The sequence below is a fragment of the Scylla paramamosain genome, chromosome 4 (genome assembly GCF_035594125.1).
Source record: "Scylla paramamosain isolate STU-SP2022 chromosome 4, ASM3559412v1, whole genome shotgun sequence".
Classification (NCBI taxonomy): domain Eukaryota; kingdom Metazoa; phylum Arthropoda; class Malacostraca; order Decapoda; family Portunidae; genus Scylla; species Scylla paramamosain.
Genome location: NC_087154.1, coordinates 34353236 through 34372026, shown reverse-complemented (window position 1 = coordinate 34372026; position 18791 = coordinate 34353236). Strand labels below are relative to the sequence as shown.

At 44.5% G+C, this 18791-nt stretch overlaps 1 protein-coding gene across 1 annotated transcript in view; it reads right to left on the bottom strand.

Annotated features, from left to right (window-relative positions):
* LOC135100152 (uncharacterized) overlaps positions 1-18791 on the bottom strand; it is a 439946-nt gene that overhangs the window by 68729 nt on the left and 352426 nt on the right. Inside the window, exon 6 of the mRNA XM_064003119.1 lies at positions 9182-9251. Within this exon, the coding sequence (XP_063859189.1) occupies positions 9182-9251 (70 nt within the window). The remainder of the gene's footprint in view (positions 1-9181; positions 9252-18791) is intronic.

Sequence of the window (18791 nt, the reverse complement as noted above, 5' to 3'; positions counted from 1 at the left end):
CGCCACGCTGATGGGGAGGGTGCAGGACGACTGTTGACGGTTAAGGCACCTTACTGCTCCTACTGCTGGTGGTGGTGCTGCTACTGTCATCACCACCACAACACCTTCACCACCACCATTACCCGCTGCTTTTACTATCATCACCACCACCTCCACTAATACTAAAGGTGCTGTTTACTGCTGCTGCTGTTGTTCCTGTTGCTGCTGCTATTGCTAACATCACCATCACAACAACCAACTCCAGTAGAACCGTTACTGCTACTAATACTATCACCACCATCACTATCATCGCTATTATTGCTGCTGATGGTGTTATTTTTCCCTTTGATAATAATTATGATACTTATACTATATACTTATAGTATAATAATAATAATAATCAAAATAATAATAATAATAATAATAATAATAATAATAATAATAATAATAATAATAATAACAGCAACATTAATAATAATAAGAATAACTTCATTCACAAAAGACACCAATAATACAATCACCTCACTAACGAAAAAGAAAACTGACAAATACGTCCTAGACTGCCGAGCAAAACAGTACCTTGGAGTGGACGCCAAAACATGCACCTCGTGAAGGACCGAAAACGATTTGTAATTTAGTTAACGCGATGGAAGTGGAATTGTATGAGGGTTTGCTCGGGGAAACTGTAAGTTGTGAGGCGAGAGACAAACAGTGTGGGTGTCTATCGCGGGGATCGAGTGAACAGTGAGTGCATTTTGTGGACATGTGGGGTCGTGGACACACGGAAGTGCAGCGTTTGTCTAGCCACCAATGTGTGTGTGTGGGTGAAAGTGGAGGAGTGTGGAGGCTGCGGGATGCTGGATATGGTGTGGAATTGAATTTACGTTTCGAGGTGCTGGTAGGTGACTCGGTAGAGGGAGGCGAGGCGCTGTGAATTCTGGGAAGGAGCACTGGGCCACTGGGCGGGTTAGGAGTGCAGGGGAATTTAAGGTTAAAGATACCGATGCTGAGAACAGCCTGAGAGTGGTAGGGATCGATGCCCAATCACTTCCTGCGCACTAGAGGTGGAAGAAGTGGGAATGGATGGAGAAGTAGATGAGAGGGAAACAACGAAAAAGGCTAATGAAACTTGAGGGAAACTGCAAAGAGGTTTCTAAAACCTTGTAGATGCAGGAAAAAGGGTATAAAAATGTGTTTAACAAAGGAAGAACTGTGACTAAAACAGTACTGAAATATTTTGGATTTGTAAAAGAACACAAAGCCATTTATATTTCCAGCCACAGCCTCGAAAAAAAAAAAAAAACTCAGGACACGCCACGCCACGCCACGCCACGCCACGCCACGGCAAGTAAAGCCAAGCCGAGCCGAGCCAAGCCAGATAAAAATGCTTTCCTTTAAAAAGAAAAACTTTTCTGCTCCTTCACTGAACTTTCCCAGTCCTTAACACCCTTCAATAAACACCTAACGTCAAATAATGGTAAAAAATCGAAGTAAGATAACTTTAACCTCCGGCACGTCCAGCAGAGAGAAAACTCACTTTCACAAGAAGCTGAACCTTCAGTCATGCTTGTCTCCACTCCCCCTCGGTCAGCCCCAGATGGTGCTCGGACCGCCGCGTGATAAAGGTGGACGAGGAGGAGAAAGAAAGGAGGAAAGAAAGGGATGGCTGAGGAGAGAGGAGGGATAGAATGTGAGCAGGAGGAGGAGAAGAGAGACAAAGGAGATGAAAACGATGATGGAGAAGAAGATCATGAAGGAGAAGGAGGAAAGAGAAAGAGGAGGAGGAAGAGGATAGAGGACGGGTGTTGAGGAAGAGGAGGAGGAGGAGGAGAAGGAGGAGGAGGAGGAGGAGGAGGAGGAAAAGGAGAAGGAGAAGGAGGAGGAGAAGGGGAAGGAGAAAGAGGAGGAAGAAACAGAAGGAGAAAAAATAAGAAAAAAGAGGAGGAGGCAGAGGAGGAGGAGGAGGAGGAACGAAGAGAAAAGAGAGAAGAAGGAGGAGAAGGATAAAAGAAAAAAAGTTGACGATGAAAAAAGAAGAAAAGAAGAAGCAAAAGAAATAGAGAAGAGTTAAAACGACTTGGGAGAAAGAGACAGGGGGGAGAAAGAGAAAGAGAAATAGAAGAGAAATATAAAAAACTGAATATAAAATGTAGTACAAAATCGAGAGACAGAAACACACACACACACACACACACACGCACACACACACAGCAGATCAACACAGAAGGTGCGCAGTCAGTGGCGTGTGTTCGCTCGTACCCGACAGGAAATCGACGCCCACGAAATCTCTCGGTGCTTTCACGGGTGTGCGTACTGGCAGGGTAGTTTTGTCGAGAAAAGGGGAAACACACACACACACACACACACACACACACACACACACACACACACACACACACGCGCAGAGAGAGACACGCACCCATCTTAAAAGTGGCAGACTACATCGCCTCCTGTGAGAAAGTTCATACCTCTCTCTCTCCTCTCTCTCTCTCTCTCTCTCTCTCTCTCCTCTCCTCTCCTCTCTCCTCTCTCTCTCTCTCTCTCTCTCTCTCTCTCTCTCTCTCTCACCTACGCAGTGTTGCCACCCCTGCCTCCCTCCCAACCCTTAATTGCCTGCTGGGGTAATTCCTGATAATGTATGAGACTTCTGGGAGGTGTTGAGGGAGGGGCGGGCGGGCCTCTCCTCGACCTCTCAGCTGGTAACAAGGCGGCGGGTTGGACTCTCTCTCTCTCTCTCTCTCTCTCTCTCTCTCTCTCTCTCTCTCTCTCTCTCTCTCTCTCTTACACCTCTTGGCTTTGAATAGATAGTGTACTTTACCATAAACAGTCTCGGAAGGACTAACAGATCTGCTACTACTTATTCTTTGTGTGCTTCTCTCTCTCTCTCTCTCTCTCTCTCTCTCTCTCTCTCTCTCTCTCTCTGAATACTACAAACTTGACTCAGCTCTCCATGCCCAGTTAAGATCCATTACAGTGAAGTCGATGATGATCCAATAAATCACGGTGTTTGAGGTGCCTGATTCCCCCAATGGAGAACTTGTGAGCCACTCTCCGTAATGGCAGCGTGAAGGAAGAAAAGTGTCAGGTGTTTAGTGGTGGAGCTAATCGTTTATCTGGTGTGTGATGTTTTCTCTTTCTGACCTTACTTGAGTGGCTCCCCGTTGCTGAGGTGTTTGCAATATATATATGTATACGTGACGGATGTACTGGTGATATTAACCTTTTCACTAACGACCAAAGAGTGTGAAAAACAAAAAAATTGCAAGGACAGAAAGAGAGAGGGAAACGAAAGAAAACCAAATTAATATTGTATCTTTAAGGCTCGGGAACTATTTAAGACACAAGTACAAAAAATGAGGGTCGATACATTTACAGAGAATCTTAAGAAAAATCGTCTAGCTAATTAACTTGTGCCCAGAATAACCAGACCAAGACCAAGACCAAGATTAGCTAACACAGTCGATTTAACTTCTGTCCTACATTGCTGTCATCGTCCCTGTCGTCATTACCGTAAACACCAACTATACAGGTTATCCACCGCGCCAACGCACACTGCTTCATAATTATATAAGAATGCAAAGGAGAAGGGCGGGGGGAATAGATCGCTTTGCCATTCATTTTAATTTCGTGTAATATCAAAGATTTCAACAAAATACAGGTGACCTTGCTTCGTCCAGGAAAATGATAAGAAAAGAGACATATCTAACAGAAATATATGCTTTCACAAAGGTATGACCAGAGAGAGAGAGAGAGAGGAGAGGAGAGAGAGAGAGAGAGAGGAGAGAGAGAGAGGAGAGAGGAGAGAGAGAGAGAGAAAAAAAATTACCCATCTCTCCGTCCCTATCTCCATCAATTAATCCATCCAACCAGACAGCCAGCCAGACAGACACACAAAATAGACAGTGGTGGAACAAATATTACTGATTCAAAAGGAGACCATCACGAACACTGTGGTTCATTATAAAAATGTATAGAAATTATACTTTCCATTCATTCTTTGACACAAAACTTCTCTCTTTAATGGAACAAAAAATGCTGTGTCGTTTACCCGATGAGACCTTTCACTGCTAGACTTTTTTTTTTTTTTTCCACGCAATCACTTCTAACTTTTTAGACACTTGTTTTTGCACTACATTTATTTTTAGGGAATTTTGCAGCTTAGAAAACAAAATTAACCTCTTATTCTCACTATTTTTTTTTTCTGTGTGTTCATATCTCGTGCTTCTATGTTGCACGATTTTTTTTCCTTCCCTAATTATCTAAGAGGCAGTTATGGGCGCAAGGGAACGCGATATTTTGGGTTAAAATACACGAAAACATATTTTTACAATGGTCTGCGTGTGCATAAAAAAAAAAAATAAATAAATAAATAACCATGACTGGAAAAGGATGAAGGACTGAACGTAATTTTCCCTCGATTTAAAGCACTTACATTAATAGGAGATGTTTGTGTTAAGTCCCATTAACAATGCGGTCACCTCCGAATAAAGGCGTCGCGCTCCTGATGGTCTCCGTTGTTACTTGTTTGTTCGCATCTAGGATAACACAGGGATTATGCCGGCGTGTGTTGATGTACTCGTATATGTATCGGTTTATCCCCCAGCCTGCATGTTTGTAAATCCGCTTCACCGGAAATTTCCAGTGATACTGTTATTGCAAAAGCGACTGCTGCTGGTGCCATTACTGCTGCCGGACTAACACTCGTACTTCTGCTGCTACCTACTTCTGTTATTGCTTTTAAACTACTTCTACCAATTACTGTTACTACTGCTGTTCCTACTCCTACTACTACTACTACTACTACTACTACTACTACTACTACTACTACTACTACTACTACTACTTCTAATACTATTACTACTACTACTTCTACTACTACTACTACTACTACTACTACTACTACTACTACTAATATTATTATTACTGCTACTACTACTACTAGTTGCTACATCTACTACTACTACTTGCTCTATCAGTACCGAACTTTTGCCGTTGTGGAATTTGGTAGCTTCATCTGCCGGTCCATTGATATCATTCAATGTTTCTTTTTTTCTTTTTTCGGATTCTGGTTGCTTCTGGCTGCCCAAAGTTTCTTCGCTCCTTACGTACTATAGTGTTCTTATCATATATATATATATATATATATATATATATATATATATATATATATATATATATATATATATATATATATATATATATATATATATATATATTAATAATATCTGTTTATTTAATTATTATTATGATTATTATTATTTTAATAGGATCGAAATTCGCACATTGTATTTCTAATGTTTTGATTCTTCATCTTGATGCATTTGACGATGACTTCATTGTTGCTCGCGAGGGAACGTGTCCTGCGTTGTCTTGTAAACAAATTTCGTAATATATTTTTCCTTCGCCCCTTTGGAAAAACATAAATCATTCTTCATACAAGACCATCAGTATTTTCTTCTCGGTTTCTCGATATGATAATTTGTTATTTCTAGGACAGGATCAGTGGACTTTCATTACTTACTACCATTTTCTTCACGCAAATTATATGTTCATAAAGTCGCAATTCACATTCATGTAGGGAGCAGGCCGGCCCTCCTCCGCTCCCCTATTGGTGCCGTCCTCCATCAATCATGACAACAAAGGCTTCTCACTTTTTTTTTCTTAGGTGCTATTATCCAAGCTTTTCTCAGTTACATAAATCAGCTTTTTCTGGCATGTGAATATTTCATAGAAATTTATAATATTTCAGTCTATCTTTTTTGTGCGTGTGTCTTCCAGAATCTCAAGATCGTCAGGTGGGGCCTCGCTTTACGTAAGAACCTTCAGTGACCTTCTTAAAAATCCAGAAGAATGACCAAGGCTGATAAGATAAAATGCCATCATTAAGAATTGTCGTAGCTCAACTTCCAAGACCAACTTTTTTTCTTTTTTTGGAGATAGAGGATCACAGCCAAAAAACATAATTCCGTCCAAAAAACACACACAAAAAAAAAATACAATTACAGAAACTACAAATAAAGACGTCGAGAACAAAAACGGTCATTCTTGGTATTTCATGTTCCCCTCGCTCCTTTCCATGACGCGTTACTTCCTTCCCCAGCGGTGCAGGGCGTCCCCGGGCACCACGCAGCGGAGGCCCGGGAACAAGGGTCTTGCTGGGAGCGGTAACCTTCCTCACTGCGTAAAATATGGCTTCTTTGACCGGGTTTTCAGGGCCACGTAGACCCACAAATCTGGCCGCTTCAGAGAAATGTGGCCTCCAGCGGGCGGGTCCTTCAGCGGTGGACTAATGTGGAGGGGAAAGGGAGTTTTCCTTCACACCTACGCCTCCGCTACTCTTTTTGGTCAGCCGTGCGTACTTTCTCATTATTCTGATCCTTTTTTTTTGTGTGTGTGTTTCTTTTCTTAACACCTCCATCCCGTTTTGAATTCTAATGTGCGTTTTTCTTTCTCCAAAGTGTCGTAAGTTTGAGCAAAATATATATGAGTGGTGGAGAAAGCGGAGAGAGAGATTCTATTATTGTTGTTGTTGTTATTTATTTATTTATTTATTTATGTAGTTAATTAGTTAGTTAGTAGTAGTAGTAGTAGTAGTACTAGTAGTAGTAGTAGTAGTAGTAGTAGTAGTAATTAGTAGTAGTTGTTGTAGTTGTTGTTGTTGTTGTTGTTGTTGCTGCTGTTGTTGTTTTACTTCTTTTACTTCATATCATTCTTGTGGTGATTATCATTATATTTGTATGTGCTTAATGAGATGGTGGTAGTAGTGGTGGTGGTCAGGAACAGTGCCAGCGCCAGGGTCAACCAAGGCCAAGGTGAAGGTGGCCCGGGGATGGGAGTTCTTTCCCGTGAGACACGCACATTACATTTCTCAAAACAGGCCGCCAGCGGAGAGCCTGCGTCAATTATGAGTCTCTGGAGATAATTTTCCCGACGGCCTCCTCTAGACTTGCAAGACATTCAGAATTTTCTTTTCTCTTTCTTCAGGTCATTCCTCCGACCACATGAGAACCTATTCTCTCCTGGTAAAAAAAAAAAAACTATTTCAAGTAGCTTTGATTATATATATATATATATATATATATATATATATATATATATATATATATATATATATATATATATATATATATATATATATATATATATATATATATATATATATATATATATATATATATATATATATATATATATATATATATATATATATATATATATATATATAGCGTGTGTGTGTGTGTGTGTGTGTGGGTGTGTGGTGAAGCCTGATAAGTGGTGTGGGCAACACTAAGGCCAGTGGCAAAACAGAGAGTGGGAGGGAGCAAGAGGGGAAAACAGAGTGAAACCAAATATACGAAATACAATAACAATGCCACAGAGAGAGAGAGAGAGAGAGAGAGAGAGAGAGAGAGAGAGAGAGAGAGAGAGAGAGAGAGAGAGAGAGAGAGAGAGAGAGAGAGAGAGAGACCACACAAATTTCAAGTCGTAACGAGGACAACATTCATGATGACAGAATTAGTGGCCACGGAACACCAAAATAGTGGCCGTAGCTCTGGTGTGCGTGGGGAGGGAGAGGTGCGAGAGGGGCGAGAGGGGCGGGAGGACGTGAGGAAGGGAGGACGTGAGGAAGGGAGAAAGGGAAGGGAGGAAGGCAGGGAGGAGATGAGGCCAAACGATCCCCATCTCGCAACCTGCCTTCATCTCCTCGCCCTTACTCCTGCTTTGTTGGCGACTCGAGCCTCTCGTCACCAGCCTCCCGCAGTCTATCTTGCTCTCAAAACCACATCCCCGCCAAGGCCGCCACGCAGTACTCCTCCCCAACTACCACTTAGCATTCCTGGCCCACCTGCCCCTCAAGATTATGATTTTCTTAACCCACCTGCCCCTCAAGAATCCACTTTCCTCCCACTTATCCAAATGTTTATCAAGCAAGGTGTCTGTATAAAAAAAATAAAATAAAAAAAAAACATCGAACACAGCTGGTCTCTGAAGCGAAGGTTTGTGGGCAGCCTCAAGGAGAGACTACAGTCCCGTCCTCCCTTTCTGAGTAGTGGGAGCTACTCGGCGTCTCCTCCCTTCCCTTTGTCATAAGATGTTTGCATGCCAGCCTAGTGATAACCCGGACCGCGCCGCCCCGCTGAGGACAGACGGATGGTGCTCGGGAGTATCGCAGTGACATCCCATCGTGGCTCAAGCCGTCTGGGGCCCCACGAGAGGGTGGCACTCTAGAACTCGCAAACATCCGAGTATCTGCAAGGCGGCGGTAATACACGGTTCTAGTGATAACTCTGAGAGAGGGACAGAGGATTCACAGCTTCATCGGAATAACGCGCGACATGACCACTTTTAGTTATCGCAAGGTGATGTGAGGGAAATGGCATCTGTCCTCAGTCGCGTTTACATAAAAGCGACGCAGATGGAAGTTTATTTACGTGCTGCTCCCCTTCGCTCTTCTTTTTTTGGCGTCGGAGAAACATAAACTAGTCCCTCTTTCCGCCTCCCGAAGAGAGGAAAAAATGGACAGTTTATTTTATGGTTCCTCACAAGTTCTGTTTTCCTGACCTCACGCGTCACGCCAACTTAATTATGATCTTCGTTACCGCGGAAAATTAAAACGGAAAAAAGGCGGAGTATTCGTTCTGCCACCTTTGAAGAAGAGAAAGAGAGAGACAGGGATGAAAAAAAGGGAAGGGGGGCGATGAAGGAGAGGACCTGGGCGAGGTAATCCCCACTTTATCCCTGTGCACGAACTTTGTAATATACGAGTCTTTGTCACTTGGGCGGCCTGGAACCCTCCGGCCATGATCCCTTCCTCCTATATCCCTGCCTTCCATACCGTGTGCCTTCCTCCCGCCCTGAATGGCTCCTAAAAACCGCCCCTCGCACAACGGTCCCCTCGCTCCCAAAATTTGCTCCCCCGCAGACGTTCCATCTCTCTTCCCACTAACTCTCGCTCCTACAAGCCTCTCGAAACACAAACGCTCTCCACTACACCCATTTATTCCTTCCAAAAGCCGTGTTTACTGCTGTTACAATCCCCCACCTCTACTGCCTCATTCCTTCCCTCCCTTCCTTCCTCCCCAGCTATGAAATTTCCCCCAGAACAAGCAATCCCCCTGAAAAAAAGTGTTCGAACAGACGGTTCTGGTTCTCAAAAGCCACTAACCATAGGGCTCTTACTCTTCCCTGCGTGTTCCCTCACCTTTCAAAATGCTGTCCGTCCGTCACCTTCAGGCGGCAGAGCTGGTGTCCTGCTCCGAGACACGGTGACTCTGAAGAAGAAAAAAGAGTAAAAAAAAAAAATAATATCGATGTTGAAGATAACTGTCACAGATCTTGAATAACTGTTAACATACACAAGCAGAGAGAGAGAGAGAGAGAGAGAGAGAGAGAGAGAGAGAGAGAGAGAGAGAGAGAGAGAATCATAAGATCATTAGCTTTAGACTGAACTAGAGAGAACAAAAATCATCCAAAAACTTTAAAAAAAAAAAAATCAAAGGGAAAAAAAAAGCCAACAGAAAAGAAGGCAGAACAGAAAACCCGAAACACGAAAGTAACACAAGAAATTACATAGAACAGGACAAGTGTAAGGATGTGGAGGGAAAATGAGAGGGAAGTGCGAGAGGGAAGTGCAAGAGGGAAGTGCCGGAGCAGTGACCAGGCCAAATGAAGGGCCATCCCCAGCTAAGCTCCTCAGTGTCAGGGCAGCAGAGGAAGGGGGAAGGGGGGACAAGGAAGACGAGGAGGCGAAGGTGAAGGTGATTAAGAGGACGGAAAGGGGAGAAGTGGTTGGGAATGATCGGCATGTGAGTGTAGTAGAGGAGGAGGAGGAGGAGGAGGAGGAGGAGGAGGAGGAGGAGGAGGAGGAGAAAGGAGGAGGAGGAGGAGGAAGAGGAGGAGGATTAAGGACTGAGGGTAGTACGGCGCAGTAAGGCAATGAGAGAGAGAGAGAGAGAGAGAGAGAGAGAGAGAGAGAGAGAGAGAGAGAGAGAGAGAGAGAGAGAGAGAGAGAGAGAGAGAGAGAGAGAGAGAGAGAGAGAGAGAGAATCGTTCATTTTTTTCCGCCATCAGTATGGGAAGATAAAACAGAGAGTGATGTGTTACAAGCTCAGCACAAAAGTTTACAGGATATAAACAAAAGAAAACGTGGAAAAAAACACAGTATCTGATAAATTAGTCAACTTATCTGATACAAACTTGTAATGGAGCTGACGAAAAATAAAAATAAATGTACCAAATACAGAAAAGAACAAAAAAAAAGGACAGCGGCGGGTAATAAAGATTCCCCGTAATAGTAAGGAGGAGGAAAGGCAAGCGAGAAAGAAAGAGAATAAGAAAAAAAAAAAAAAAAAGAGTCCTGCTGAAGAAGGTAGACGCCTGCTGATGGGTTCCTGGAAGGCTACATGCAGGCAGGCAGGCAGGTAGGCTGTGTAATGTCGAGGAAACAAAAAAGAAACAAAAAAAAGAGACTTAGTGACTGGAAATGCCACGAGTATGTCAGCTATATAAGGTGTGAGTGTGTGTGTGTGTGTGTGTGTGTGTGTGTGTGTGTGTGTGTGTGTGTGTGTGTGTGTGTTGTGTTTGTGTAGTGAGTAAGTCTGTTTATCAATTCATTTCAGTGGGCATTTTTTCTTGTTGGATTTTTGTTACCCTTGGCCAGTGTCCTTTGTACATAAAGAAAAAAAATAAACCATCAGCAACAAAAATTGACAAAAAAAATCTAAATATCTAAAGAAATTACAACAAAAATATAAAAAAAAATAGATAAAAAACAAGTTAACGCAACAAAGGGGGGGAAGGCTCCGTGCAATGCGGGAAAGGAAGAAGTTAAATCTAGCATAGAGGTAACCGTGAGTAATTTTGAGAGTCGTGTATGAGCTGCGTGGTTATTGTGGCCGGAAATACGTGGTGTTGATGACCTTTAACCGATGACTGCTGAACGTGCTTGCTGAAGGAGGAGGAGGAGGAGGAGAAGGAGGAGGTGGAGGAGGAAGAGGAGAAGGAGGAGGAGGAGGAGGAGAAAAAAAAATGGAGGGGAGGAGGAAAGGGAGACCACAAACAACTTTAGGCTGCGGTGGCTTGATGTGTGGCTGAAAGGCTTGCGGAATACATGGTTGGATGGAGGGAGGAGGGCAGGGGGCCAGGAGGTGGGACGGAGGACGGAGGAGGAGGAAGGAATGAGTGGAGGGATGGCGAGGAGTGCTTGCAGGAGGGAACATGTCCTTGAGGGAGGCGCATGGTTGAGTGCACGTGTGTGTGTGTGTGTGTGTGTGTGTTGCCTGGGTACGATTGGAGGTTGTTTCTTTGTTTGTGCATGACCATCTGTAATGCATAAAAGATTCATTTATGTGACAGCTGCGCAAACTTTCCCAAAACAAACCCGTATCTTATCGGTCACTCGAGGCGTTCTTTTTTTTCTTTCCCGTTTTCACTCCGCATCGCTAAATACGAAACTTGCAGGAAAAGAAAAAAAAAGCCGCGCAAATGTGTATCGTTTTGTTATGCACTCACGTGTGTACACTACTAGTCAGTGCGGCTGTGTGTCTATTTGTATGTGTGCGTGTACGTGTGTACCATATGTAAACACGAGATTAGTAAGCAATTAGAGACTGTGTTCAAGAATGACGGCATGGTGGAATGTGTGTGTGTGTGTGTGTGTGTGCTTGCATAATTGAGTGCGTGGTTCTGTGTTATTGAGGTGTACAAGGAGGACATGCGACAGAAGAGAAATCGAGAAAGAGAGAGAGAGAAAGTGGAGGAAGGGGGGGAGACACGTGTGGAGACGCAGTTAAAACATAAGGTGAAGGGGTATTGGTAGTTCAAGGCGAAGTGAACTGAGCGGAGGAAGAAACAGCACGTTATGTACCAGCGTCTTCTTGTGCTTGTCAGGGATAGAGAAGCGACCATGGTACCTCTTCAATGCACGCCGGATCATATGGTCTATCTGTGTGTTCATCCAAGTATCCGATTCTGATTCTACATGCTAATCCACTCGTGTATCCGCTCTTGATCTCAGGAAACCACGCACATATCCGCCTTAGTGTGTGCGCGTGTGATCCCCTCCTCCCGCTCTATTCCGGGACCCGTCATGAAGCTGCTCTAATATCCGTACGTGATTTAACGAACTCGACTGGAAATCCGGATACGCATTTGTCCGTCCCTCCCCGGCTTATATTTGTTAATCATCTTATACCGTCCCTGTGTCTCGGGCGATCAACATTTAGACCAACATTTGTGTGAGTGCATTAAAGCTGCCGGCGCAGTTTCATTTCAGCCACGCACACACAAACACACACACACATACACACACACACACACACACACACACACACACACACACACACACACACATACACACACACACACACGAAGATATTAATCGGAATCATCCACAGTGGCCTCATTAATGATAATGGTACGGCGCTCTCCAGACTCAGCCGCCAGCCGGGGAGCCCAGCTGACTACCTTGCCCCAGGTGTTGTGGCTCGAGCAAGGGGAGGGTGTCATGGGGAGCTTACAGGTCACGTCTCCCGTTGCAGATGTTACCCGGGGAGGGGGACGGAGGGTAAGGGGAGGGAAGGAGCGAGGAACTGCGCTAGGAAAGACTATTAATCAGCGAGTTCCCGTTGGAGAAGATAGAGAGAGACGTGGTTCGTGCGTCTAAGATGATGCTCCGTCAGTCTGGCCAGACAAGATCCATCGAGGGATAAGATTCACTCTTTCCTGGCGGTGTGTTGTGCTTGCAGTAACAGAGACCGGGGGAAAGTTACTCCTTTGCCATATAACAATAGTACAAGCATACTACATACATCGCTTCGCACAGCTATCGTTACCAGACTATTTCGTACGAATAATAATAAAAAAGACAGTCACCATAAAGCAAGCTGCTACACTAGGCAAAATCTTTCAAAACAACAGAGAAATAAATAAACAAAACAAAATGACCCACAGAACAAGACAATCTCATTCCCCGGGGCTTCCCTCGACACAAATACACTTACTACACCGCTTTCTTTCCCCTTCTCCCCCGTCTTTTATTTTCCTGGGCGTTTACTCTCCCTGATCGTGAATGAGGCGCGCCTACCCTGCTGCGGCCCTCGTAATGCCTCGGCCAACATCCTCCATTGTCTTCCTTGATTTATGATTCCCTCCCCCGTCCCTCCATCACGCAGGCCGCGGTCTAGCTGGGTTCCTTACTGGTTGTCCCGAGCGATTCTTCCGACGAGAGGGATCGGCGAGGGTAAGGAAGAGGAGAGGGAGGGAGAGAGAGTGAGAGAGGGTCGTCACTAGTGGAGTGGATGAGTAGTGCGGGAGAGACAGGGAGGAGAGGGAGATAAGGAGGAAGGGAGGGTTTGGGTACAGTAATTAGAATGGAGTGCGCGATGGTACTTGTAAAGGAAATGTGTTTGCGTCTGTTTGCTCCGTGTGGACTTTAGAATATTTACCTTCGTCGTGTGTGTGTGTGTGTGTGTGTGTGTGTGTGTGTGTGCCCAGGATCAAGGGGGCAGTAAAAGGTACACACAAGGCTGTTTTTGTTATAAAGTTGGTGTGCCTGCATGAGTAGGTGGGTGGTGATGTAAGGAGCATGTGTGTGGCGAGGAACCTTAGCTTATGTGAACTGCTTTTTATATAGTGTGTAAGGGTGTGTGTGTGCGTGTGTGTGTGTGTGTGTGTGTGTGTGTGTGTGTGTGTGTGTGTGTGTGTGTGTGTGTGTGTGTGCAGGCCCTCTAATCTCCGCTTCGGGGTGATGGACTGGACTCGAGTCCCGCTTACATGTTTATCTTTCATCAGCCGCTCGAGTGAATTCCAACTCTATATTCCCTCCTCCGTCTCCTTCTCTTACTTCCTTTCATTCTCAGTTACCTTCTCTCCTCTTACTTTGCCCACTTCCTCTTGCCTTTTATCTTTCTTTTCTCCTTCTTATTATCCCTTCCTTCTCCGTCTTGTTCTTCCTTTTCTTTACCCTCTTCTTTCTCTTTCGTTCCCTCCTTCTCCTCGATCTTTTTACACTGGATAATACACATTCCTTTCTCTTTATCTACCTACATTCTTTCATTATGAAGCTGAAGCAATGAATTATAAGGCGCCACAAAATATGCGTCGCCATGAATTGACAAGAGAGAAAAACACCCCACAAGAGGTGCAGCAAGTGCCTTATAATTCGTCCTTAACAGGCAAGAGAAGTAACGGGACTCATTGTATGACATTATTTTGGCCAATAACTCAACAAAAGAGCGCTTTGTTTTGCTTCATCTGTGGTGACGTAAAACAAATCAGTCTTTAATCCAACACATGTTATTGATTGAACATTTTTTTCTTTATGTCTTTCATGATGCGTGATGTCATGGCGGGGGCGGCTGTGTGTGTGTGTGACGTGCCTCGCCTCACCCTCACCCGCCAGTGCTGGGAGATGAAACAATGGTGATCCGATCTGTGTGCGTGACGTCAGAGGCGAATCACTTGTCACTGCCTGTTTGCTCATAATGTATAGAATGGTGATGAGGGAAGAGATGCACCACAGACTCCCCTTGTAACGCGCACTGCTTCTTCGGTAAACAAAAGCCCGTAGAGTTAGTTGTGGTAGGCTATTAAGAGAGAGAGAGAGAGAGAGAGAGAGAGAGAGAGAGAGAGAGAGAGAGAGAGAGAGAGAGAGAGAAAGGTATTATGGTGTTACGTAGCAGTACCACCCAACTGGCCTTGAGGCAGGAAGTAGTAGTAGTAGTAGTAGTAGTAGTAGTAGTAGGTGACTCATTAGTAAGGCGGCATCTCTGTTAAGGTTTCAATATGGCCGCCGGAAGTGATGACGGGATGAGTCACTTGGCGCCAGGGATCCGGAGGGGGAAAGGTTAGAGGGAAGGAGGAGGAGGAGGAGGAAAAGAAGAGAGAGGAATATTGAGGATGGGAGGAGTTGTAAGAATCATGGAGGGGCAGGAGCGGGGGGACAGAGGGAGGGAGGGAGGAAGGGAGGGAAGGAGGGAGGCAAGGAGAGGGAGAGATTGAAGAGAGCTCAGAGACGGTATTGTGGTGAACAGAGAGAGTGAGTGTTCAAACCATGTATCTGTCACCTTCACTCACTCATCCCGCCACTTACACACAATCCAAGGACTCTCTCTCTCTGTCTCTCTCTCTCTCTCTCTCTCTCTCTCTCTCTCTCTCTCTCTCTCTCTCTCTCTCTCTCTCTCTCTCTCTCACCAACATAACACAACTAACATCCGCAAAATCGTGTTATGCTGAGCGGCGTTTACAGAAGACTTGTCATCATTAATCGCTCCAGACGACGCCGAGCTGTAGGTGCCCCTAGAGTTCCCGGGGTCGTGTCGGAGCTGAAATTATGAACGAGTTGGAGGACGAGGGCGATGAGGGGGAAGAGGAGGAAAAATCGTGAGGAAATTAGAGTGAAAAGAGATTTATTTCCCGGCAGACCCTCGCTAATGGAGGCTGACTGGCGGGCGGCTCATGTTTCCTCACAGTAAAATTTATAATCCTTCGAGGAATCACCGCTACGAAAGACGCACGCAGGAGGAGGTATTCTTCTGCCTTCGCCTTGAGGATGTCACGTGACTGATGCTACTACTACTACTACTACTACGTCTACAGTAACAATAGTAGTAATAACAATAATAAAGAAAAATATAGTCATTATGTTCGACACATCATACATTTCCACTTAGTCACCTCTGCCTCCTCCTCCTCCTCCTACTGCCTTATTACAGCCATCATCATTATCTTGATACGCGTGTCACACATACTCCGTGACGCCCCTTCCGTCCTGCCTCCCTTTCCACGCCTGTCATTCACTGCACGTTGCCCTCAATTCCTTATCTTTGTATCGCTACTGTTCTCTTGTCTCTTTTTTTTTTACTTTCTCTCTTTCTCTTACTATTCCTCCTCCTACTTCTCTTCCTATTCTTGCTATTCTTCCTACTCTCCCTTGTCTTTCTGCCTCTATTGTTATGACTGTTTCACTTTTCATTCTTTTTTCCTTACTTCCTCTTCTTTCTCAACGTCCAACTTTGTTTTCTGTCGGCCTCCTCCTCCTCCTCCTTCCTCATGCCTTTATCTTCCACTGGCAGCCGTTAACCACCTCACTCTTCTCCTCACACTTCACCTTTTCCTTTGATCTCTAACCCTCGTCCTTCCACGCACGGTCGTTTGAACACTGTGGATCGTTCCCTCCCTAAGCACCTGTCGCGTTGGTTACCTGTCGTTTGCCTCGCGACCTGCTCCAACTACAATGAAACTTCGGTTTGAGCTGCTCGTTTGTGAAATGTGTGTGTGTGTGGGTGTGTGTGTGTGTGTGTGTGTGTGTGTGTGTGTGTGGGCTAAAAATGTCTGGTGATTGAATATCTTGGAAACAAGTGTTCCTTTTCTCAGGCAGGTTGGGAGAGAGACCTGCATCAATTATAAATACTGACCTGAAAGTGCAAGAAAAGGCCATTGGAGACGTTCAGCCTGACAAGAGACTTCTTTACGAAGACTTTGTTTCATTTTCTATTCGTACATAACGTGGCTCTTTGAGCTAAGTAATGTAAGCTTCTCGTTTCGAAAAAAAAAAGAAAAAAAAAAAAAAAATATATATATATATATATATATATATATATATATATATATATATATATATATATATATATATATATATATATATATATATATATATATATGACTCCAAATGTAAAAAAAGGATTGACAAGAATAAGTTTGAAAAATCCCATTCTATCCACCTATGTATATATGAATACATCCATTCTATTTATGAGTTTGTTTACCTGACCATCCGTGTTAAATGATAAAAGAAAAGAAAAAAAAAACATATCTGAGCTTGCGTCGTCGGGCGGCATCCACAGCAGAGCCAAGCGTTACTTTCTATCGGCTTCCATAAAGGGGGCACTGATGGCCGATGGAAACGTTCTAATATCTGCTGGTATACAAGACCTCCACGAATATGCAAAAATTCTGCGAAACCATGAATTTTCTCTTGAAAGTGTTAAGGGGAAACTACGCTGAAGGGGCTGTGAAGTGGTGGGATTGCGAGGGGAGGCGGCGAGGGGCTCAATAACCCCCTTTTCTGTGAGGTTTCCCAACGAGAAGGAATGAAGCAATGCCTCCCACGACGGCACCTTGGCTCCTGCCCTCCCCTCTCCCGTCCGCTGGGGAGGGATTCGCCGGGCCCGGGGTAGTAGACTGAGTGAAACCTGTTAAAGAAGGGAGGTTGATAGGTTTGTAACTGAAAACCACGACTCGCCATTATAGACCCTATGTACACCACTGTAAGGTCCAATATTCCTTACTCCCAGCTCGCCACATCTAAGAAGTAGTTTAAAAAAAAGTAGATGTGTGATTCTGACAAACGCTTTGAATTGAACTCCCTCTCTATATATTTTTCTCCCCCCTTTTTTTTACCTTCAATAAGGGTTGAAACCTGGTCTTTTTATTTCCCTCCGGTGAGTCATTACAGGCAGCTCTGAGGCAGCCACCTGGCCGTACGAAGAGTGCCTCTATGCCATTCATCTCAGGCGACGAGCGGGTCAGCAGCGCCGGGGATGCTGGTGGAGGGCGACCAGGCGGGGAAGAGTGGCGCGGAAGGGGATGGACTGAGGGGTGGTGGGGTTGGTGGTCCTGGTGGTGATGGTGGTGGTGGGGTGATGTAGGTGTGACGGAGACAAAGGACTTGGGTGTACATGGCAGAGGTGTACTCGCCCTTAATGAGAGAGAGAGAGAGAGAGAGAGAGAGAGAGAGAGAGAGAGAGAGAGAGAGAGAGAGAGAGAGAGAGAGAGAGAGAGAGAGAGAGAAGCGTACAGAAAGCCAGAATGAAACAGATAAAAAACATTAAGGGTTACAGACATGGAAGCAGAAAGAGAAACAGACGAACAAAGAGAAAAGGATAAAACAGTAAAACAGAAAGGAAGACGTACAATTTATATAGACAAAACAGAAACAGATAAAAAAGACACACACTAAAAGAAAAAACACACACACACACACACACACACACACACACATACACACACACACATACACACACACACACACAGACACACACACACACACAATCTTTTAGGCACGAGGGTGGAATGAAAATGGACAGTACTGTAGTGTGAAGGAAATAAGTAACGCGGGGAGGAGAGAGAAATTGAAGTTTAGGAAGGCGTGAAGGAGGGATGGAGGGAAGGAGAAAGGAGGAAAGGTGAAAGGTACTCGTAAGTTATGAGGGGAGGAAAAAGTGCAACACAATTTTTTTTCTTTTCATGACTGTAGCTCAGAGTGCAAGTCATTGATTTCTCGTGCACGTTTGGAGTAAAGTATGAGAGGAAGGATCAACAAACTGGCTTGTGTTATCGCCGGCAGGTACAAAGGCTTCCTCTGGATATTTACAGCGAATTATCTCCTGCCATCACTCATCAAAGCGCACACACGTGGTTCACAACGTCTGCTTCACACACACATGTACCTAAATGATCGAAAAGAAAAAAAAAAAAAATTCATGAACAAGTCACAACTCAACACGTGCCATTTTTTTTAGTGCTCTTTCCTAGACTGCTACAAAAAATTCACCTGACTCATCCATTTTTTTTTTTTTTTTGTAATTATATCTATAAAAAAAATCGTTGTTTAAATAATACTAGAAGACACGAGTTGAAATAGTTCGGAGAGTGTCATTTTCAAAGACACCTGAAGTGCATGTACTCATCCCGTTCTTTGTCTGCTGTAAAAATAAATCGGCGGAATGATACCCGAGTGGTGAGTGGGGAAAGCTGGTGCAGGGGAGGTGGACGGACATCAAGGAGGCGAGGAAAGTGCAGTACAGGACGTG